The following is a 25,522-nucleotide window of genomic DNA, read 5'->3' on the forward strand; positions in this document are numbered from 1 at the left end:
GGGATCCACTAGTAATGGGTGTTTTATGTGTTTTTTTAAAAAATTGATCAAATACTAGTAAATGCAAGGAAGACACTTTTGAGGTATTGTTCCCAACTTCTCATATTTTCTCATATTCAATAATTACTTTAAAATGTATAAAATGTATCTGTCTACTGATTTTAATTTATTTTTTAAAGGAAAATGTTTATTTGCAGCAAGAATTTAAATTGTCCTAACTATGACACTGAGGAAATAAAAAAATATATAAATATAATAAGGCATATTTTGAATTTAATTCCTTTCATTTTAAAGTCCTTTAATTTTGACAATAATCCCCTTTAAAAATAAAGTCCCTTTCATTTTAAAATTCAGAGACCATTTATTTAAATAAAAAAAACTGATTGATGCTAATTATTCACTATAAAACAAACACTCATGTATTTTCCTTATATCATGGGATCATGTATTTATCTTATATTTCTTATGGGTTTTATGTACTCTTATGTAAATGTTTAAAGTATCTTACTTTATACAAAATGACTTTTTGGTTAAGTTGCAATAGAATTAATGGTGAAAATAGCCACTGAAATTTTACAAGAAACTTATCAAAATTCTTCCTTTGACCGATGGTCAAAAGTAATAAACAAACATTCAAATTAATTCCTCTTGTGTGAAAGAAAATACAGTAAGATGCTTTATATACTTACACACACATATTTGGAAAAACACAGGACAAAAATAAATGAATTGCTTACCAATTTAGCTATAATGAGCGCATCATTCATGAGGTCTAACAGGGGCGTCTCCGTGTGAATGTTGTAGAAGGAGTAGGCAGCCTTGAGGCTCTTATGAGCAGGGTGGTGCATGACTGTGGAGGGGAGTGTGTAGAAGCTCAGGAAGTCAGTAAGTTTACCACTGGAGTTCTAAAGAACAAAGGTAGCATCAAGTAAATACCTTCTGGTTCTTAACCGTCCTAATGCCACGACCCTTTAATACAGTTCCTCATGTTGTGGTGACCCCCAACCATAAAATTATTTTCGTTGCTACTTCATAACTGTAATTTTGCTACGGTTATGAATCGTAATGTAAATATCTGATATGCAGGATGTATTTTCATTGTTACAAATTGAACAAAATTAAAGCATAGTGATTAATCACAAAATCACTATGTAACAATATATGTGTTTTCCGATGGTCTTAGGCGACCCCTGTGAAAGGGTCGTTCGACCCCCAAAGGGGTCACGACCCACAGATTGAGAACTGCTGTTCTAGAACAAATATTATCCATGCATTTAAGCTAACTTTTTGATCTGTGACTTACTTTCTGTTAGAATAAAAGCAACAAGTCATACTTCTCCCTCAGCAGTCTGATATGGAGCCTTGTAGAATATGTTCTGTAGAGGTCGAGAAGGGTTTGGGGTTGTAACCTTAGGCTAAATGCTAATTAATGATTTGCATAAAGATCTTAATCAATAGAAAGTTTTAAAAGGAAAGCTTCCTTCGGGATGATTACTGAGTCTCTTCAGACTTATGGAAAAGTAATCAAAATAAAATCATTACTTTTACAGAAATAAGAATGATAAGGATTAGACACTGCCTTTTCCAGCTAACAGACATGTATAATTTAACATCTTCTAGGCACAAGGGGAGAATTTTATTAGCTTAAAGCAAAGTTGGATAGAGTTTGCAAGCTGTTTTTAGAAGCTTATGGAAGGTATTGTATTATACCAAAATATACATATGTGAGTAATAGAAAATCTGAAGCTATCAAAAATTAAAAGGGATATAATAGTGATATTTATTTCATTATCATTGGTATACTCTTCAATACAAGAAATTAGCTGGTGTTATTTGGGTTGTTTTAAGAGCTGTGGTAACCTATGCAGTTTGCATATAATTCAAACGAAATGTTTGAATTACACAGTTGAGGAGGCTAGTCCACATGTATGCTATTGCTAGTATTGCTTTCAGCAGAAAAGACAATTCTATAGGGATGGATGATCTGGTCTTTGTGTTTTTCTGATTTATTAAACTTTAAGAAGTTTAGACATTAGGAAGTTAGAGACATTACGCTAAAGTTATTCTCTATTGTGTTGTATTAGCAGCTCAGTATTAGAGATGAATTAGAGACCTAAACTATCAGCTTTAATAAATATTTTCAACTTAAAAAGTAATATAACAGAAAAAAATTTTAAAACCTTAATAGATGGGCTTAACAGTAGAGTGGAGATGACAGAGGACAGAATCACTGAACTTGAAGAATTCAGTAGAATAAACCCAATCTGAACAAAAAAAGAGAAAACAGACTAAAAAAACATGAATTAAGTCTCAGGGATCTGTGGGACAGTAACAAAAGATCCAAGAAACTCTTATCAAAATTCTTGATAGGAGTCTCATTGAAGTCCCAGAAGGAAAGGAGAAAGTGTGGAGCTGAAAGAGTATTTGAAGAAATAATGTCTAAAAACTTCCCAAATTTGGTAAAATTCACACAACAGATTCAAGAAGCTGAGTGAGCCCTAACAGGATAAACTAAAAAAAAAAAAAAATCCACTCCAAGATGCACCATAGTTGAAATTCCAAAAACTAAAGACAAAGAAAAATCTTTAAAGTAGCCATAGAAAACAATGCATTATCTATATAAAACCAATTAGACTGACAGAAGATTTTGCGTCTGAAATCATATAGGCCAGAAGGAAGGAACAACATTTTTTTTTTAAGTGCTGAAAGAAAAGAATCATCAACTATGAATTCTATATCTGGTGAAACTATCTTTCAGAAATGAAGGGGAAATGACATTCTCAGACAAATGAAAACTAGAAGAATTTGTTGCTAGTAGACATACCATTAGGAGTAGCCAAAGGAAATTCTTCAAGTAGAAAGGAAATAATAAGAAATCTTGGTGCATCAAGGAGGAAGAACAAACAACAGAAACAACAGAAATTCTGGTATACAGTTAACCCTTGAACAACATGGGAGTTAGAGGCACCGACCCCCTGGACAGTTGAAAACCTGCAAGTAACTTTTAACTCCCCCGAAACTTAACTAATAGCCTACTGGACATCTTACTAATAACATAAGTAGTCAATTAACACATATTTTGTATGTTATATGTATTATATACTATATTCTTATGATAAAATCAGCTAGAAAAAATGTTATTAAAATCATAAGGAAGAGAAAGTGCATTGATACTACTGTACATATTTACTGAAAAAAGTCTGTATATAAGTGGATCTACACAGTTCAAACTTGAGTTGTTCAAGGGTCAACTGTATACTATAAATTATGCTTCAACTTTTAAGTTTATAAATTTACTTGATGATTGAAACAAAAGTTAAAACACCATCTGATACTCAAGACTTTGATAATTAAAAGTCAAGAATGTAAAGGGACCTAAATGGAAGTGAAGTCACTTAAAGTGGCAAAATGTTGATACCAATAGACTACGATCAGTCACACATGTATATTGTAATAGCCAGAGCAACCATCATGAAAACTATACAAATACACTCAAATGTACTAAAAATAAATCAAGACAGAATCCTAAAAAATTCTTCAAGCAATGCACAGGAAGGCAAAGAAAAAGAAAGAGGAACAACATCAGAGTAAACAAACAGAAAACATAATAAAATGGTAGAGTTAGGCTCTAACATATCAATAATTGTCAAATGTAAATGGTCTAAATATACCAATTCAAAAAAAAGATTGGCAGAGTGGACAAACATGGCCCCAACTATATGCTGTTTACAAGAAATTCACTGCAAATTCAATGACATAGACTGAAAGTAAAAGGACTATAAAAGTTATACCATGCAAACATTAATTTTTTAAAAGTAAGAGTGGCGTCCAGCTAGTGTGGCTCAGTGGTTGAGCCTTGGCCCATGAAACAGGAGGTCACGGTTCAATTCCGAGTCAGGGCACATGCCCTGGTTGCAGGCTCAATCCCCAGTAGGGGGCATGCAGAAGGCAGCTGATTGATGTTTCTCTCTCATCAATGTTTCTCTCTCTCTACTTTCCTCTCTCTAAAATCAATAAAAATGTATTTTAAAAAATTTAAAAGTGACTATATTAATATCAAATCAAGTGACTTGAGAGCAAAGAAAAGTACTAGAGACAAAGAGGAGTATTACATGATGATAGAAAGATTGATTCTCTAAACCACTGATTCCCAAAGTGGGCGCTACCGCCTCCTGGTGGGCGCTGCAGCGATCCAGGGGGGCGGTGATGGCCACAGGTGCATTTGTTTTAACTTTTTTTGTATTACCTTTCTATTCTGAGTTCAATAAATAGTTTCATAATTTCAAACTTCAATGTTTCTAATTTACACCTTTCTTTACTATATTTTACGAAAAAGGTAGAAACATTAATACATATATCTTTCTGTTTAATTTGCTACTAAAATTAAAAAAAAAATTAATTTCCAGGGGGGCGCTGAAGTAATATTTTTTTATGGGAAAGGGGGGCGGTAGGCCAAATAAGTTTGGGGAACCACTGCTCTAAAACTTTTTTTGTATTACCTTTCTATTCTGAGTTCAATAAATAGTTTCATAATTTCAAACTTCAATGTTTCTAATTTACACCTTTCTTTACTATATTTTACGAAAAAGGTAGAAACATTAATACATATATCTTTCTGTTTAATTGCTACTAAAATTAAAAAAAAATTAATTTCCAGGGGGCGCAGGATTTTAAAAAGATTCCCAGGTAATTCTAATGTGCAGCCAAGGTTGAGAACCACTGTCCTAAATGTATAGGTACCAACAAGACCTTCCAAAACATCAAGAAGAACTGATAGAGCTGCAAGGAGAAATAGACAAATAAACACAATTATAGTTGGGGACTTCAAGCCCCTCTCATCAACTAACAAAACTATTTGAAAGAAAATCAGCAAGAATACAAAAAGTCTGAATACAATCAACAGGATTTAATTGGTATATATAGAACATGCCACCTAAAAGCAAGAGAATATACATTTCATTAACACATAGAACATTCACCAAGATAGACCACATGGGCCTAAAACAAACCTCAAGAACCCTACCAAAGTTGAAATAATAAAGCATGTTCTCCAATCATAATAGAATGAAACTAGAAATTAATTGGACTTCTCAAACACATAAAAATTGAACGACAGAATTTAAGTATATGGGTCAAAGAGAAAGTCTCAAAGAAAATTTTTTTAAAAAAGAATGAAAAGAGAACATACCAAAATATGTAGAATTAAGCTAAAGCAGTACAAAGAGGGACATTTATAGAAGTAAATATTTACATTGTAGCAGAGAAAGATCTCGATAATCTAAGTCCCTCCCTTGAGGTATGAGAAAAAGAAGAGCAAAATAAACTCAAAGCAAGCAAAAGGAAAGAAATAATCATAAAATCAGAAATCAATGACATTGAAAATAGAATAACAATAGAGAGAATCAATGAAACAAAAATCTGGTTTTCTGGAAAAATAAAATTGATGCAATGCTAGCAAGACTGACAAAAAGAGAAAGTATGAATCATCAATAAAAGGAATGAAATAAGGGTTATCACTATAAATCAGCCATTAAAAGAATAACAAGGGCCTGGCCAATGTGGCTCAGTGGCTGAGTGGCAACCCATGAACCAGGAGGTCACAGTTCGATTCCTGGTCAGGGCACATACCCTAGTTTCAGGCTCTGTCCTCAGTGGGGGGCATGGAGGAGGCAGCTGATCAATGATTCTCTCTCATCCTTAATGTTTTTATTTCTCTCTCCCTCTTCCTTCTTCCCTCTGAAATCAATAAAAAAAATATACACTATATTTTTTAAAAGAATATATCCTTTTAAAAAAAGAATAACAAGGAAGTGATTATGAACTTTACTCTTATAAATTTGACGATTTAGCCCTGACCAGTGTGCTCAGTTGGTTGGGCATCACCCAACTGTACCAAAAAAGTTGCAGTTGCTGGTTCGATTCCCGGTCAGGACACATGCCTGGCTTGATCCCAGGTAGGGGGTGTGCAGGAGGCAGCAAATCAATGTTCTGCTCTCATATCCATGTTTCTCTCTCTCTCCTCTCCTCCCTCTCTTAAAAAAAAAAATCAATACAAAATATAACTACATTTGACAATTTAGAATGGACCAATGCTTCAAAAACCACAATCCATTAAAACTCAATCAAGATGAAATAGATTATCTGAATAGTCCATTATTTTAGCAAAAATAGTTCTCTAAGGTCAGATGGTTTTAACTGAAGAATTCTAGCAAACGTTTAAAGAATTATCACCAATTCTATGCAATCTCTTCTAGAAAATAGAAGAAGTAACACTTCCCAACTCATTTTTATTAAGTCAGTTATTATCCTGATGCCTAAACCAGACAACATGGTACCAAGGAACAAAACAAACAAAAATCACAAAACATTCCCCAAACCCTGCAGACCAAATATTTATCATGAACTCAAAAAACTCAACAAAATATCAGTAATCCAAATTTTAAAATGTACAGAAAGAATTATATACACCATAAACAATTAGATATTTTTCTAGGAATGCAAGAATGGTCAAACATTTAAAAATCAATCAATGTAATACACTAAAACAATAGACTAAAGGAGAAAACTCATGTGATCATATCAATTGAAGCAGAAACACTGGACAAAATTCAACACCCATTCATGGTAACAACTCTTAGCAAGTTAGGAGTAGAAGGGACTTATCTCAAATCGATAAGGTGCATCTACAGAAATTCTACAACTAACACACCTCATAATGGGAAACTGGATGCTTTCCCCCTAATATGAAGAATGAGACAAGGATGTCAACCTTCACCACTCTTATTGGAAAGAGTACTGGAAGATGTAGCTCCTGCAATAAGTCAAGAAAAATAAATAAAAGAGATACAAATAGGTTCTAGCCTGTTTGGCTCAGTGGAATGGGCATCGGCCTGCAGACTGAAGGGTCATGGGTTCGATTCCGATCAAGGGCATAGAGAACCCTACAGATTCCACCAAAAAACTACTAGAACTGCCCTCATCATCATGGATCAGTGGTTAGAGCACTGGCCTGTGCACTGCAGGGTTGAGGGTTCAATTTCTGTTCAAGGGCATGTACCTGGGTTGCAGGTTAGATCCCCAGCGGCGGAACATGCAGGAGGTAACCAATCGATGTATCTCTTTCATATCGATGTTTCTCTCTCTTTCTCGTGCTCTCTCTCTCCCTTCCTCCCTTCCACTCTAGGTAAAAAAAAAAAAAAAAAAAAAAAAAATTCAAGGGAAAAAATATCCTCAGGTGAAGATTAACAACAAAAAAACAAGATAGACCAATGGATTTTAATCTAACAGTATCAAAAGTTCATTAATATGATTTGAGATACATAATATCCACAATTACCTGAAAAGGTTATTAAAATACTCATTCTTTTTACTCATTCTTTTTCATATCTCCAATACTCTGTGTGAAGAATTTTTTTCATATACTTCAATCAAAATATTGAATCAATATATCACAATAGACTGAATGCAGAAGATGTGAGAACCCAGTTGTCTTCTATTAAGTCAGACATTTAGGAAGAGACTTGCAATAATATAATACAATACCATTCTTTTCACTAATTTTGTTACTTTGGAAAAGTTATTTGTCATACAAAATATGTCATTTAGGTAAAATGTAATGGGTTTACTATTGTTATACGGTTATTAAATAATATATGTTTTTTCTAATTATTTCTTGTTTTTCTTTTTTAACTGAGATATAATTGATGTATAACATTACATTAATTTAATATGAACAATATGATTTATGTGTATATTATGAAATGATCACTACAATAAGTCTACTTAATATCCATCACCTCACATAGTTACAAGTTTTTTTTTCTTGTGATGAGAACTGTTAAGATCTACTCTCTTAGCAACTTTCAAATATACAATACAGTATCATTAACTATAGTTACTATGCTGCACATTACATCCCCAGGACTCACTTATTTTATAACTGGAAGTTTATACCTTTAACCACCTTCACCCATTCCCCTTTTCCCATCTCTGACAACCAACAATCTGTTATCTGTGCCTATGAGATTGTTTTGTTTTTAAAGATTCCCTATATAAGTGACATTATATGGTATTTGGCTTTGTCTGACTTACAAAATAATATTTAAAATTTGTTTTACTTTTGAATACAGTATATATCTGTAGATATAATCCACAAAAATAAAAAGCTCAATAATTCTTAAAAGAGTAAGGAGTCCTGAGATAAAAAAAACTTTGAGAACTGCTGCTCTGGAGAAACTTACACAAGTGAATAAAAATTTGTAAACAAAGATATCCACCCCAGCACTGTTTCAGAAATAAAAGTTTAAAAACAAAGACTGCTCAACTGTTTTTCAGAAATGTCCTTTGAATTCACTCTGTCTGCTCCTACCATTACTGCCCTAACTTGGCCGTAATTTTACATTCAAACTATGCCTGACAATGCTGAAAATACACTTCCAGCTCAATTCTCACAACAAATAGTGAATGGACTGCTACAGTATCTCCTCGCTCCTTTCTCTCCTCCACGTACTCACCAGTTTAAATCCCAACTTCTCAACTTCACCTTACTTCCACCAAAAGAGCTTTTAAGCGAAGTAGCATTTGCACAACCAATTCTAAGCTTTTGAAAACATGGTTTAAAAATCACTGTTAAACTCATCTAACCAATAATTAGAAAATCTAAACTGTTACTTTTCCTTCCTTCATTTGAACAAGGAGGGTTGAATTAAGTGGCTTAATCTTAACCAAATGCAGTTCAGTTCCAATTTTGCAAAACCAAAGGAATATTAAACTTTGGAATGTATCTATCACAAAGGAGGTCATCCAAATTGGCTTTTTTTTTTTTTGCAAAATGAGAAAAGCAATTAACACAGGTAGCAACAGAAAAGTATAGTGATTTCCCATTTATAAGTAGTAAAAGTATGCTTTTATCTAGTAATGGAAACTGTATGAAAAAAACCTGGTTCTAGCAGGGTGAGCAGAAATCTGGTATAGAAGCGGTGAGTCATGGAGGAAGAGGAAAGATGGCACGGTGTGATCTTTCTGGAAAACGGACTGTGGCATATAGTATCTTCCTATTTCTCTGACCCATCATATCACCTTATCTTTACCTCCACTACAAACGTGTCAATAATGTGCTCCTGGGGGAGGAACCAGTGGGCTACTTCCTCTTCATCCATCACCGGGGCAAGGTGAAACTGCTTCAGGTAACTGTTGGTTAATTCTCGAACTGCTTTGACATCTCTCGGTTCCATTGGTCTCAAGCCTGAAGTCTTTGTCACCTTGTTAGAGTGAAAACAAAACCAATTGGGCAGTTTAAGTACAGAGAAGTAAAAAGCACTTTGTGCCAAAGTGTGATCTGCAGGCCAGCTGTACAGCGTCACAGAGAAGCTTGTTAGAACTGCAGACTCTTGGCCTTGCCCCAGACTTAGCAGGTCAGAATCTGCAAGTTAGCAGGATTCCCTGGTAATCTGTATACACATTAAAGTTTGAGAAGCACTAAGTTAGAATATATGCTAGACCATGTGTTATACCCTATCGCTGTGTGCCAGGTCTTTGGTCAATATTGCCCAGGACACAAACAAAATCAAAGGAACACTCCAAGTTGATGTGTATACCAATGCCAAGGATTTTAGCAGCCTACACGGTAGGGCAGAGCAAGCTCAGCATGTTCTGGAGTATTGGGCTTTAACACTGCCTTGTCTGACAGTCTGAAACACAGCTGAAAAGAGTTGAGAAGCGTATTTTATTCAATGGCCTGTGAAAAGGATGTAGCTATTTTATTCTCATGAGCAACAAAAAAGAAATAATACTGATCAGAATGGGAAGGAAAGTGTTTCAATAGCTAAGATTTTTCTGAAGGCAAATGGCTGTCTGCCAAGGACTGTTTGGTCCTTTCATGCAATCTTTTGATTAAGGGTGATCAGAATATGCATTTGAGTCCTTTCTTCCAAAGCGTCACACTTTTTCCATTAGGTCCCAGGAATAAACCTAAAGGTCAGGACATTTGGATTTGTTCAACTTCCTATGCTGACAAGAGCTCCAGACATCACTTAGCTCTCTAGGAACTGTCCAGACACCAGGACACTTGAGCCTGGAAGTGAAAAACCCACTCCATTTGCTAGTTTGTACAAACAAAACACTGAAAACTTAGAAATGCAATTTCATTTTTCCAGTTCACTTGATTTTTTTTTCTTGAAGAAATAGTGGATACATTTAAGCAATAACTTGTATTGCTACTCTACCTTTTCCATCTTAATTATTTCTAAATATATGAAAATTAAAAGCTGCCTCTACTGGTAAAATTAGATCGGTAGTATGGCAGAAGCCCAAGGTGGAAAATATGTTTTCATCTGCATGTGGCTCTTCTTGATGTTAGTTGTGCTGAGGTTTCTAAGGCTCTGTGACAAAGAATGCTGATTGATTATTGATTAGGGGGAGAGGAGATGGCAGGTGCGTTCTTTGTATTTACAGACCTGATAGCTCTTTGCTGAGTATTTACTATGTACAACTCAGTTGTGATTTACATAATCCATAAATACATAGTAATGCAGCTAAAACAGTTTAATAGTCAAAACTAAAGAATTTAGTTTAACATTTAATACAGAACTTGTACTTCTAGCTTTCTTTGGATCTCAAAGCCAAAGGACAAGCAATCTCCAGGTCCTGGTCTCTGTCCTAGGCTAACCCTTCAGGCAAGCAGGGCAATAACAGCTTGGATATGTGTTGAATGAATCCCTATGTTTTACAAAGTGAGGTGAAGGCTACAAATGTGGAAAAAAGTCTCCATTGGCTATGTAAAAATGACACTTCAGTGGCCTGGCATTTATATGCAAACCAGGTGTGAAATTACATTTTTCTTTTGTTTCCCCCCTAAGCCAATTTTAGCATTGGTAGCATTTTTCGACTGCAATTCATGGGAAGAGAGAACCTATGTGTTTCCAAATACTGTTAAATGTAATAAATATATATTTCTAAATGCTAGTCGGAAGAGCAAAACCTTATAGGATGCATACTGCAGTCATTAATAAAAAAGATTATTTTCTGCTATGAGGATGACCTTGGAAATTTTAAATAGCCTTTCTCAATATTAGACATTTTCTTTTGTTATTGGTTCAGTAACAACAATACCAAGCACTTAGATTTATCAACAGGACACATGCCATATTAATAGAGAACACTCAGAAATGAAGAAAAGGCTTGCCAGATTCTCTCTAAAGCAAAACATTCTTCTGCAGCACAGTTGTCATGCATTCAATATTCACACTGCAAAATCACCAAAGTCCACATCCTGAAAGCAACTGTTAGCCTCTCCTTCATACTATGTGTGTACTTCCATAGAGCTTTACTAATGTAGTTATATCCACCCATATTTGTCATACTAGAAGTTAAATTAGAAATTTTAAAACAAAAGAATATATAAGGCTCTCATGTTGAGTGATGTGAGAGCGCACCTTGTCCTCTCCCCCTGAAATTTCAACAAGTTAACCAACTATAATTCAACAAAGAAATCCCTACTTAACACAGACACACACCTGAGAGACCTGCACATTGAAACATCAAAAGACGGGCATCCGGGAATAAATGGGGAGATGAGAAGGGAGGAAAGTGCACCCGGCCCGCAGATGCAGCCCTGCAGCTGGGAACTCTCGGCTCAGCTGGTAGATTCAAAATACAAGGGTGAAAAATGATTCTCCAAGCAATATCCACAGAAAGCACATGTAGCCATACTTATATCGGACAAAATAGATTTAAAGACAGTAAGAGACAAAGATGGACACTTTATAATGATAAAGGAGACACTACATCAAGAAAACATAACACTTCTTAATATATATGCATCCAACCAGGGAGCACTGAAATATATAAAACAACTACTCACAGAAGTAAAGGGAGAAACAGATCAAAACACAATCATAGTTGGGGATCTCAATACTCCTTTACAGCTCTAGAAAGATCAAATAAAGAAATATTGGCCTTAAATGAAACACTAGACCAAATGGACATAATTGACATTTACAGAACCTTTCATCCCAAGTGCACATAGAGCATTCTTAAGAATAGACCATATATTAGGTCACAAAACTAGTATCAATAAATTCAAGAAGATTGAAATTATACCAAGCATATTCTCTGATGGCAATGCCTTGAAATTAGAAATCAACTGCAAAATGGAAGTAAAGAAACCCACAAATACATGGAGCTTAAACAACATACTACCAAAAATTACTGGGTCAAATAAGAAATAAAAGATAAACGACAAATGCTGGAGAGGATGTGTAGAAAAAGGAACACTCGTGCACTGCTGGTGGGAATGCAGACTGGTGCAGCCACTATGGAAGACAGTATGGAGTTTCCTCAAAAAACTAAAAATGGAACTCCCATTTGACCCTGTGATCCCACTTCTAGGAATATATCCCAAGAAACCAGAAACACCAATCAGAAAGGATATATGCACCCCTATGTCCATAGCAGCACAATTCACCATAGCTAAGATCTGGAAATAGCGTAAGTGCCCATCAGTAGATGAATGGATTAGAAAACTGTGGTATATCTACACGATGGAATACTATGCTGCTGTAAAAAAGAAGGAATTCTTACCATTTGCAACAGCATGGATGGATCTGGAGAGCATTATGCTAAGTGAAATAAGCCAGTCACTGAAGGAAAAATACCACATGATCTCACTCATTTATGGATAATAAAGACCATTATAAACTTATGAACAAAAATAGATACAGAGGCAGAGCTGCCTCGAACAAACTGTCCAACTACAGCGGGAAGGCCGGGGAGGGTTGGGGGGCAGGAGGGGGAGGGTAAGAGATCAACCGAAGGACTTGTATGCATGCATATAAGCATAACCAATGGACATAAGACACTGGGGGGTAGGGGCGGCCAGGGGATTGTCAAGGGCGGGGAAAAAAAGGAGACATATGTAATACTCTTTGTAATACTTTAAGCAATAATAAAAAAAAAAGAGTTCATAGCAAAATAAATAAATAAATAAAATGGAAACAAAAACAAAAACAAAACAAAACACAAAAAAACAACAACATACTACTAAAAATGACTGGGTCAAATAAGAAATAAAAGATGAGCTCAAAAGATATATAGAGACAAATGAGAATGACAATACAACATGTCAAAACATCTGGGATGCAGGGAAAGCATAATAAGAGGAAAGTTTATATCATTACAGGCCTATTTCAAAAAACAAGAGAAATCCCAAGTAAACAACCTAACATTACACCTTATAGAACTAGAAAAGGAAGAACAAAAGCAACCCAAAGTCAGTAGAAGGAAGGATATAATTAAAATTAGAGCAGAATTGAATGAAATAGACAACAAAAAGACTATACAAAAAATAATACAACAAAGAGCTGGTTCTTTGAAAAGATTAATGAAATTGACAAACCTCTAGTTAGACTAACTAAGGAAAAAAGGAAGAAGACCCATATAAACAAAATCAGAAATGAGAGAGAAGAAATTACCACAGACATCACAGAAATACAAAGGATACTAGAATATTATGAAAGATTATACACCACCAAATTCAATAATTAGAAGAAATGTGTAAATTTCTAGAAATATATAATCATCCTAGACTGAATCATGGAGAATTGAAAAAATTAAATAGAACAGTCAGCAGTGAGGACATTAAAACAACCATAAAAACAACAACAAAAACAAAAGTCCAGGACCAGATGGTTTCACCAGTAAATTCTACCAAACGTTCAAAGAAGATTTAAAACTTATCCTTCTCAAACTCTTCCAAAAAATTGAAGACTCTACAAAAAAACTATTAGAAACAATAAACAAATACAGTCAAGTTGCAGGATACAAAATCAATGTGCAAAAATCCATTGCCTTCCTGTATACTAACAACAAAACTTCAGAAAAAGAAATGGGAAAAAAAAATTCCATTTGCAATTCCAACCAAAAGAATAAAATACCTAGGAATAAACTTAACAAAGACCGTGAAAGACTTATATACTGAAAACTACAAAGCATTATTAAAAGAGATTGAAAAAGACACAATAAAATGGAAAAAATATCCTGTGTTCATGGATTGGAAGAATCAACATAGTTAAAATGGCCATATTACCCAAAGCAATATACAGATTTAATGCAATGCCCAGCAAAATCCCAATGTCATTTTTTAATAAAATAAAATGAGAAACCACAAAAGACCCCAAATAGCCAAAGCAATCCTAAGAAAAAAAGAACCGGAGGTCAGATGCTACCGGACTTCAAATTACATTACAGAGCTACAATAATCAAAACAAGATGGTATTGGCAGAGAAACAGACACACATCTCCGTGGAACAGAAGAGAGAGCCAGCCCAGCTATAAAACCACATGTATATGGACAGATAATTTTTGACAAATGAGCCAGAAATACACAATAGAGTAAAGACAGTCTCTTTAATAAATGGTGCTGGGAAAACTGGAAAGCCACATGCAAATAGATGAAACTGGATTACAGTTTGTCTTTATGTATAAAAATTAATTCAAGATGAATCAAAGACCTAAATATAAGACCTAAAACAATAAGTTACATAGAAAAAAATATAGGTACCAAACTTATAGACCTTGGTCATAGAGAACATTTTATGAACTTGACCCCAAAGGCAAGGGAAGTAAACGTAAAAATAAATTAATGGGACTATATCAAACTAAAAAGCTTCTGCAAAACAAAAGAAACTGACAACACAAAGAGATAGCCAACCAGATGGGACATGATATTTACAAACAGTAGTTCTGACAAAGGTCTAATTTCCACAATATACAAAGAACTCATAAAACTCAACACCAAACAAATAAACAAACAACCCAATCAAAAAGTGGACGGAGGACTTGAAAATACACCTCTCCCAAGAAGACATACAACAGCCAATAGATACATGAAAAGATGTTCAACTTCACTGGCAATCAGGGAAATGTAAATTAAAACTACAATGAGATACCACCTCACACCTGTTAGAGTGGCCATTATCAACAAGACAAGCAACAACAAGTGTTGGAGAGGTTGTGGAGAAAAGGGAACCCTCATCACTGCTGGTGGGAATGTAGACTGGTACAACCACTATGGGGAGATTCCTAAAAATATTAAGAATAGAGCTACCATACGAGCCAGCAATCCCTCTCCCGTGTTTATACCCCAAAAACTCGAAATCCTGTACTTGCAAAGATATATGCACCCCTATGTTCACTGCAGCATTATTCACGGTGGCCAAGACATGAAAACAACCAAAGTGTCCCGTGATAGAGGACTGGATAAAGAAGATGTGGTACATATACACAATGGAGTACTACTCGGCCATAAGAAAGGATGAAAGAGCGCCATGTGTAACAACATGGATGGGCCTTGAGAATATTATGCTAAGTGAGATAAGTTGGTCAGGAAAAGCTAAGAACCACATGATTTCACTCATATGTGGGACATAAAACTGAAACTCGTGAACACAAACAGCAGTGGGTGATTACCAGAGGGAAGGGGGTGAGGGGGACAGGGGGTCTTAATATATTGTGACAGGAGTAGATTTGACTTTGGGTGGTGGATACATGATGCAATATACAGATCTTATAACATAGAAGCCCACACCTGAAACCTATATATTCATATCAACCACTTTCAGAACTGCTACTTCAAGTCTCTGAAGGTTAGAAAATTGGGTAGTAGGGTGTAGATGAGAAACACAGTGAAACAGTAAGCCTGGACAAATAGTCAGGAGAAAGTATATAAACTTAGCAATTTATAAGCACTTCAAGTTTTCACAGAAGCAGTAAAGCACAAGAGAACAGACTAGTCAGCTATCCTATATAATAAAAGGGTAATATGCAAATTGACCTTAACAGCAGAACGACCAGGAACAACTGGTTGCTATGATGCGCACTGACCACCAGGGGGCGGACGCTCAACATAGGAGCTGCCTTTTGGTGGTCAGTGCGTTTCCACAGGGGGAGCATCGCTCAGCCAGAAGCTGGCTCATGGCTGGCCAACACAGCAGTGGTAGCAGGAGCCTCTCCCACTTCCGCAACAGCACTAAGGACATCCAACTTCCAACTTAGGCCCGCCTAAGCCAGCAGGTGGACATCCCCTGAGGGGTCCCAGACTGTGAAAGGGTGCAGACCTCTAGTAAAATAACATAACGTCCTAAGAAACAGGGGGAGAATATTTACTTTTGCGGACCAACAATGGCTTATTGATCTCAGGGCCTAAACTTGCTTCTTTCTGACATCGTGAAGTTATATACTCTTCAAAAAAAAAATCTAGAGAAGCATGAAATAAAATTTAAAATGTAAACCAGAAACACTCAAATTTTAGCTGTTGTCTTTAGGAAGAGATGGGAAGAACACAAAGCTTAGATAAAAATGATAACTGGCATAATCTGAAAGAGGGAAGTGGTAATGTTTTCTGAGTGTGCAATAAAACACAAAAACTGTTTTCCAGTAACTGAGAAAATCTTAAATTTCACCAGAAAATTCTTATCTCAACCAGACTTACTTTCCCACAGTCCAACTAATATGCATTACTCATTGGACTCTGTATATGAAATGTGTGTAACATCTGCTTATATGGGCATAAGGAAATAAAGCTCAGAGTCTATCAAAAAACAGAAGCAGTGTTGTATGTCAGACTATGAGGCATGTCTGTTTTAGAGGCAAGATTCCAGAGTGGAGATGTAAGCAGTGATTATGGTTATTTATTTGATTTAAAAAAAGGAGCAGTAGGACACTAAATACTAAAAAAAATAAGACATTAAAAAAAATCGTCTACTGCTACTAAATCTAGAACATCTTGCGTGTCTTCACATGTCTTCCTTGCAACACAGCAGAAAGCTGGGAGATTAATCTGAATCCTGTTCTTTATCTGTTTTTTAAAAATCTGACAAAAAGAATCCAACTTTGTTTGGAAATGCTCACAAACCAGCATTTAAAGGGTAGAGAAATGCATTAGTCTTGGAGAAACCTTAGTATTTGAGTTAGCAGTAGTTAATGGCATGGGCTCCTGCATAGTTCTGTCCTGACTTTAAACCTCTGGGCAAATGAGTCTGGTGTTTCCATATCCTCTTTTGCAAAACAGGGAAAGGGACCTGCCCGCCTATGACTGTTCTAAATAAATAAATAAATAAATAAATAAATAAGACTACAGATGTGCAATGTCTAGCATGATGCTGGCCACAATGAATGTTAACTCGTATTCAGAAGTCTACAAAAAAGACATAAAGCAGCACTGTAAGCAGAAACAGTAATAATGAATCAGAAAATAAGACATCCACAGGGCAAAAGTTGCACTCAACAAAGTTGTTCTCTTTAGGCTTAATAATACAAACCTATCCTTAAATAACGCGATTGCTAGGGGTGGCAGCATCCATCTGGGCCTGTGAGGGAGGAGGGCTGGTGTACGCTGCATTGTACAGCTTCTAACTCAAGTGACTGCTGTCGGCACCTTCCAATTTTCCAAATTCTGTACTTTCATCTCTTCTACCCCCTCTTTTTTCTCAATTATTTACTCTTTATCTTTCTTCCCTTCTCTATGACTGAAACATGCCAACGAGAGCTGTTTGGGCCTTGACAATCGTCCTTTCCTGTCTTAACCTAAACTCTAATGACTATACAGAGAGACATTTGGTAGGACTGAGCAATGATGCCCCCACAAGAGGTGTGTTAAGAGTCGACTGCAGAAGTAAAGAGATCTAACAGGCAAAAAATGGAAGTCTGGGGCCTGCATACCAAGACCATCACTTATTAATGACATGCCCTATCTAAGTGTTACATTTCACAAGCCTCGGCCTTTTCATCTGTAAAATGGGGATAAGAAGTACCAACTTCAAAAGGTTATTGTAAGAACCCTACCCTATATAATAAAACCCTAATATGTGAATCAACCGAACGGCGGAACGCTATGACGTGCACTGACCATCGGGGGGCAGACGCTCAATGCAGGAGCTGCCCCTGGTGGTCAGTGTGCTCCCACGGGGCTCTCATCGTCCAGCACCACTCAGCCAGAAGCCAGGCTCACAGCTGGTGAGAGCCTCTCCCGCCTCCACTGCAGGCATGTGGTAAGGAGTGAGGGGTCCCGGACTGTGAGAGCCCCGGACTGCGAGAGGGATGTCTGACTGTGGGTCTAAGCTGGCAGGCGGACATCCCCCAAGGGGTCCCGGACTGCAAGAGGGTGCAGGCCGGGCTGAGGAAACACACACACAAACACACACACACACACACACACACACACACACACACACACTGCACGAATTTCATGCACCAGGCCTCTAGTATACTGAATAACATAAGTGAGAACCCTTTATAACTTTAGTTTAATGGACAAAGTCAAGTCAAAAAGTCAAAATACTGTTAGCAGCTCAAATTCTAATCATCCTGAATAAGCCCATGATAGGTATTAAAACTCCTTATTCTTCATTCCATTTTGGGCAACCTACATATAAGTGGGCACTTTCCTTAGATACAAACTAGAGTGCCTTAGTCAACAAGCTGAAATCTGGGGAGACCAAAACAGAAGAGCATTAGCCTCTCGTGAGAAAAGCAGGAGAGCTTCAAGTTTTAAATTCAACTGACAGGTAGCAAAGCAGTTAACAACTGGCAAGGGGGACGCTGAGAATGAACAGTGCCTACCGAGGGCGTGTTTCATCTCAGCTGGGTGTGGTGCCCTTTATTCTCACTGCCATCTGTGTCCCTGTGACTGTGCTCTAGGTCTTGGCCATTACCATAAACTGTTTCTAGTTTCAAAAGAATCAGTAAATACTGATTGTCATGGCAACAGTGTGACCTCTCTGAACATCTTCCTATTTCTTCATTTCCTTTCTGCCCCATAGCTGGAGAGGCCTGCTCCTTCCTCCCCAGGTTGTGTGCACCCTCCTTCTTCAGGTCACTGCGTTTTTTATTTCCATCTGCTCTGATCTACACAGCCCCTCCCTGCTAAGCCTCACAGAGAGGCAGTGAGCTCATTAGTCCGAGCCCCACTTCTGTAACAGCAGCTAAGACACAGGGAAGGGCATGTTTCTGATCCCGCTGCCAGGTCGTGAAGCCCAAGAATGATGACCCTGACACGTCCAACACCTGCTTTCCTTCACCTCCACTTCTCTCCTTATTAAGTTCTGCCTAAGGTCAGACATTAGGTGATTCTCGTCTATTATCAGAAAAAAGACATCAATTCTGCAGCCACTGATTACCTGCATTTGGCAAACAACTGGTCAAAAGGCAAAAAGAACTGGAGTGTGCTGCACCCAGAATGGTCACAGTTCGAGAGGAACATGGCTATATTCTACATGACTCCCTCAACCAAGTTAAAATATTAACTAAACTGCTTTGTAAATACCCCCAAAATAGAATAACTCCGAAGAAATCAAACTTCAAACAAAAGATCCCATCCGTGGCAGAGAGATTCTAGATGGCCTCCTGGTACTCACTCCCTTGGGATCACTCCTCTCAAGTGCCGGTGGACCTGTGACTGGTGTCTAACCAATGGAACATGGCGATGGTGACTGGATGCCACTTTTGTGAATTGGGAGTAAGGTTCTAACGTCCATCTGCTGGGAGAGTCTCTATGGACGCTCTCCTCACTGGTTCTGATGAACAAGCTGCCATGTTGTAAGCCCCCGTGGGGAGAACCCCATGTGGCAAAGAACTGATGGCGGCTAGGGCGGACAGTCAGCAAGGAACTGAGCCCTCGTCCAGCTGCCCGCAAGGAACTCACGCCTGACAACAGCCATGTGAGCTTGGACGTGGAGTCATCCCTGCAGGTTTCCAGGTGAGACCGGGCTGACGCCTTGGTGGCAGCTTCATGAGAGACCCTGAAGCAGAGGCCTCAGCTAGCTGTGCCTTCATTCCTGGCCCACAGAACTGGGAGACAGTAAATGTATTGTTTTAAGCTGCTACATTTGTAGTCACTTGTTACACAGCAATAGATAACTAATACACCATCCAAGCCAAGATGGTAAACATTTAAATTTTTACAATAGAATATTACTCAGCAATAAAAAAGAATGAAATGTTGCCATTTGCAACAACATGGATGGACCTAGAAAGTATTATGATAAGTGGAATAGTCAGAGAAAGACAAATACCGTATGATTTCACTTATATGTGGAATCTAAAAAACAAAGCCAATAACAAATGAATAAATTAAACAAAACAGCTTAGATATAGAAATAAGCTGATGTTTTCCAAAGGGGAGAGTGTTGAGGGGCTGGATGAAATTAAAACAAAAAGTTTAAATAATAAGAACAAATACATTTTCCCCTATTAAAATACAGACAATTTTTCATGTTGGGAATTTGCTAGTTTAAAAAGATGATAATTTATTTATAAGACATTATTTCCTCTCCCAGGTCCCTCCTTTTAACCTTATACCTTAGTTCCATTGCATTAAGATTTCATCAGAAGCCTGAAACTTTTCTTCCCTTTTACTTAACAAACCATAAGTACTCAAAATTTCAAAACTTACGTCTTGCGTTTAATCCCATCCAACCAAAAACTGAAGTACTTAGACTTAAAAAACAAATTGGTATTTCCAAGTGAACTTCCTTATTTTTCCTCACCCCTGAATTCTATGTAGACCTTTTAGCTACCTATTCATATCTTCAGATACATAAGCCAGTTTTTTAGATTCCTGCAAATAATTCTTTTCTACATTGAAAGTTTCAGTCATTACAGTCTTGAAAAACTGCAAATTGTTTTTACTTACATCTGGAAGTCTGTACAGCTTCATTGTTCTCTGTAAAGTCATGTTTCTACTCAAGTGAGAAAATTTCACTTCTACCAATTTTCTGGGGTTTAGTGACCGATGCCAGTATCTGGAATACAATAAAGTTTGAAAGTCGGACTGATTTCTGACTCTCCAAGTTTTTACTCTGTCTAGCTCAGCTGTGGTAGAACATTTAATGAATACTTATGTTATGCCTGGCACAATGCTGGATGCGGTCCCTCTTCCAATGCAATTATTTCTTTATTTTATCAGTCATTTTTTACCTCTAAACTGTGCCCTGCATCCCTAGTTATGTTCCTCTGTAGTTTGTGATCTTTCATCTCTTTCAGTATAGAGGTATCTTAAAATTGTAAAAGTCTTATTAATAATGACCAGTTTGCAAGTATTTCATAACCATCCCTGATTCTATAGAAAGCAACCCAAAAGTTTAAAAACTTGAAAATATTCCCCTAAATCAGTACAGCCTTCATATTTATCTAACAAACAACCAATAAAACAACATTTTTTTTTAAGTTGGTTTCAGAGAGAGAGGAAGAGAGAGGGAGAGAGAGAGAAACATTGATCAGTTGTCTCCCATACACACCCTGATGGGGGAGCAAACCCGCAACTGGGGCATGTGCTCCAACTGGGAATCAAACTGGCAACCTTTAGTGCACAGGACAACACCCAACTAATTGAGTCACACCAACCAGGGCATGAAACAAGCTTGAATTTCTTAAGTGATCCCAGTTTAGGTACTGGGCTAAATGATTTGTATTAACATGTAACTATAAGTACCAAGCGCTACCCAATTGCGCCACAAGAGCTCCAATATGCACCTGTGAAGTCTTATTTATCCTGTTTATTTATGAATAATTTCATAGGACATAGTAACTTTATGGTTTAATTTTTTTATACTATGTTTACCTGAAGTTTCATTTTATTTGAATAAATGAAAATAGTGGAGGGAGAGAAACTGATTCTTCAGAAACAGGTTAGTCAAGTGACAACCTGACACTCAATTTTCTCCCTGGATTAACCTCTGAAAGCTTGGTAAGAGCAGACTGAGTCATAAAATCAGAGCTTATGCCTTTTCTTATTCTTAGCAAACAAGAATGTCTAGGCTTTTTTACCAGACATTTGGAACAGCACTGCAGAGCACGTATAAGACTGAGTGTTAGAGGAGAAAAGGAAATGGTACCACCCTGGATATTTCCACATCATGATGCCCGGGGTTTCTCTATGTGTTTTTCCTGTAATGTATACAATTAGGGCATAACTGGGTCACCCACATGCAGAATCCGATAAGATGTTGCTCTGGATATAATGCAATCCCCAGGACCCCTGAGAGGTGCCTCGACCAGATCAGACCTTCCAATCTTTCAAATGGAAGAGACACTGAAATACAGCTCCAGATCGTTGGCATACAAGTGGCTGTACGGTAACTGGAAAGAAGACTGGATTCAGTGGTTCTTGCTTCTAGTCTCCATCTCTGCTATCAACCAACTACATAATCACAGGTCAGCCAAAATCCCTCTGAGCTATACAACTCACAAGTGAGAATAACACTTCCAGCAACAGGGTAGGAAGGCTAATGTTTAGGTACAGGTAAGATGCAAGGTAAGGGTGTTGCTATTACCTGCATGTGGCCACTGGCTTCGGAAGAACCACGCCAGCAGTATAAACGGCCTGGAAAATCCCTTCCAGGTTCACTCTTCTAGTTATTTCTCGAATTAACACTGGGGCTACCCGTTTTGATCTCAATTTTTTATGAACACAAAGAAAGTTGATTTCCACCATCTTCTTCACACTAAGAAATAAAGAAAACCAGAGCAAACATAAGATGAACATGTTTTTTAAAATAAGACAACACACATAAAATTTCAAAGAATAAAAACGGAAAGACTTCCTTATATCTAATATTAAAGAAATATATTCTTTCCTCTAGACCAGTGGATGGCAAACTCATTAGTCAACAGAGCCAAATATCAACAGTACAATGATTGAAATTTCTTTTGAGAGCCAAATTTTTTAAACTTAAACTACATAGGTAGGTACATTGTTATTAACTTAATTAGGGTACTCCTAAGGCTTAGGAAGAGCTACACTCAAGGGGCCAAAGAGCCGCATGTGGCTCTCGAGCTGGTTTGCCGACCACAGCTCTAGACATTTCACAAATTCAGACCGAAACACTATTTTCCATACACCCCTACTTTATAACTCTAGACTACAGAGATGCAAATCTCTTATTCTAAATAAATTTTAGGACTTTGTTTGAAGTTTTTAAAAAGTTTTTGGTTTAGAAACTGGACCTGAGGTGCCTCAGAGTTTCTCTATGTGTTTTTCCTGTAATGTATACAATTATGGCATCACTGGTCACCCACATGCAGAATCTGATAAGATGTGGCTCTGGATATAATGCAATCCCCAGGACCCCTGAGAGGTGCCGCGACCAGACCAGACCAGACCTGGTGCTATTCTGAGCTACACTAAACCTTCTAGAGCTCCAAAGCCCATTCCCGGGTATGCAGGTATGCAAGCATTTCATTCAGCACACAGCATTCCTTTGGAGCAAATGTTTTTTAGCAGCAAACAACCCATTGTATTGAAAGGTAAAACGATCTATTATGTACTAGATCTTTGACTTTCAAGAGCTGGGTCTTTGACTTTCTAGACTGAAGACCCAAACCAAAAATGCAACACACACTTATCCTATGAAAGAGAAAGACTTTTAAAAAACCTCTCCTAAAACTTTCTAAAGTAATTTCCCCAGAAATAAATCTAAAATACCTATTTATAGCTTTATCTATTCCGTTACATTCATATATACATGCACATGTGTGTTCAGATATGTACAAACATATCTCTGTGTGTGCATGTATGAGACTGAGAAGCAGAGGAAGAAAAAGAGAGTTGTCCTTTTTGTTGTTCACAAACCAATGTTTAAAAAATCAATAGACTTTATTTTTTAGAGCAGTTTTAAGTTCAAAAGTGAGCAGAATGTGCAGAGTTCCCCCATACTCTCTCCCTCCCCCCACAACCTCCCCTCTATCAATAGCCTGGATTAAGTCACTTTTAAAAGCCTCTTATAACTGCAATCCTTGAAAAAGCAACACATCAAAACTGACACGGGCAAGCTTTCATACGTACCTGTCGTAAATCCGAATGTTTGCTGGGATGGCACTTATGAACCCTACCAGTTTTTTGTTCGAAGACACTCTGACTCCACAGTGCCACTGAAGAAGCCAGCCTGGGGGACGCAGGGCCCTGAAGTCAACGTAGGCAAGGAAAACAGGGGCCAGTTAGTGTCCAAGAATACAGGGACAGACCGAGGCGCGCCAGCCCGCCGCCCCGCCACAGCCAGGGAGGCCAGCAAGACTCACCACAGCAGGAACTCGGGCGAATAGTCAAACCGGAACATGTTGTCATCGTCCTCTACGTAATTCTCATTTAACAAGGTGTACAACTCCTTGAGCTGCAAGACCAAACAGGTGTGGGTTTATGGTGCTCAGAACCCACTCAGAAGCAATCCGCATGAACGCAAGTGTTGAATTTGAGCGTTTTACTCACCACTTCTGCATTACCCAAATCTAACGTGTCCCACATAAAGCCCTGTGGCAAGGAGTACGGTTCTTGGCGCACATTGTCTTTATCTGCTTCAATTGCACCATGAGATGTTATCACTTCATCTGAAGAGGAGAGAATAGAAGACAAAAAGAGAGACTATTCAGTTACAAAGCATTCTGATGATCCAAAATGGTCCGTTACATAAAATAAAACCATGTTTAGGGCCCTTGGGGTTAATATAATCATTAACATACTATTATTTCAGCTACTTCTAGAGTGAAAAAGGGTGGCTAGGTAGGGGTGGAGAATAACAGCTATTTCACCACTAAAAGGAGAAATCCTCTGTCATACAATGACAAAGTGTACAATGAAACGATGGTGATTTCTGTCTCGACCCCGAGATTACAGATTAATTGTACAGCAAGCACCATGGGAGACAACAGAGGTTTGATGACAGACTTTTATTCTGCACTTCAAGTAACTGGAGGAGGGGGGACAGGGGACGGAGTGAGGGGAGAAGGCTGCAGTGACCTCTGACCACTTCCAGCAAAATCTAAAATTAATTTCAGAACTGTTACTGTCTCTCCACCTGGATTGCTGGCAGCACAGTTCAAGTCATCGATGTCTTAGCAATTTGCACAAAGGTGCCCTTTTCCCATTTCTTCCCTGCAGTTCCCCAATGTGGCTGGGATAAAACCCAGACTCCGACCATGCCGCTGCCTGCCTGGCCCCCTGGGACCCCCACCCGGCCCAGCTCCCAGGCTTAGCCACACTGACTGCCCCCATGCTGGCCCCAGCTCAGAGCCCTCGCAAGGCCCTCTCCATGCTCTTTACTCGGCTGGCCACTTAAATTTTTTCAGATATAAGTTTACACACAGCTTTCTCACAGCATCCTTCCCTGACTAAAGCTTTTTCCTACCTGGAGTATATCCTCCTCCCAACCCCTACCTGGCCACCACTTACCCTACTTTCATGCCACTATTTTCCCAATATGTACCCCGGTGCCTGGCATTTAATAACAAACACACAACAAATATCTGCTAAATATAATTCAGCCATAAAAAAGAAGGAAATCATGCCATTTGGACAACATGGATAGACCTTGAAGGTGTTATGCTAAGTGAAAAAAGTCAGACAGAGAAAGACAAATTCCCATATGATATCACTTATATGTGGCATCTAAAAAAATAGGAAAACCAAAACGAACTCATGGATACAGAAAACAGATTGGTGGTTGTCAGAGGCAGGAGACGGAGGGTGGAGAAGTGA

The 25,522-nt window shown here is 37.7% G+C and overlaps 1 protein-coding gene across 10 annotated transcripts in view; it reads right to left on the reverse strand.

Annotated features, from left to right (window-relative positions):
• The window catches only part of NMT2 (N-myristoyltransferase 2), a 55,166-nt gene that overhangs the window by 5,702 nt on the left and 23,942 nt on the right, over positions 1-25,522 (reverse strand). For 5 of the 10 annotated variants that reach the window (XM_023762535.1, XM_023762536.1, XM_023762534.1 and 2 more), the window contains 7 exons: positions 24,257-24,375; positions 24,070-24,161; positions 23,837-23,953; positions 22,326-22,496; positions 20,687-20,795; positions 9,090-9,260; positions 738-905 (listed from right to left, as the gene is read on the reverse strand). In XM_023762535.1, the coding sequence (XP_023618303.1) occupies positions 738-905; positions 9,090-9,260; positions 20,687-20,795; positions 22,326-22,496; positions 23,837-23,953; positions 24,070-24,161; positions 24,257-24,375 (947 nt within the window). Of the gene's footprint in view, positions 1-737; positions 906-1,303; positions 1,377-9,078; positions 9,261-19,696; positions 19,843-20,686; positions 20,796-22,325; positions 22,497-23,836; positions 23,954-24,069; positions 24,162-24,256; positions 24,376-25,522 lie in introns of those variants that run through there. The other 5 variants (XM_023762542.1, XM_023762540.1, XM_023762541.1 and 2 more) reach the window with 5 other exon arrangements.

This window comes from Myotis lucifugus, unplaced genomic scaffold (genome assembly GCF_000147115.1).
Source record: "Myotis lucifugus unplaced genomic scaffold, Myoluc2.0 scaffold_249, whole genome shotgun sequence".
In the NCBI taxonomy this organism is placed as follows: domain Eukaryota; kingdom Metazoa; phylum Chordata; class Mammalia; order Chiroptera; family Vespertilionidae; genus Myotis; species Myotis lucifugus.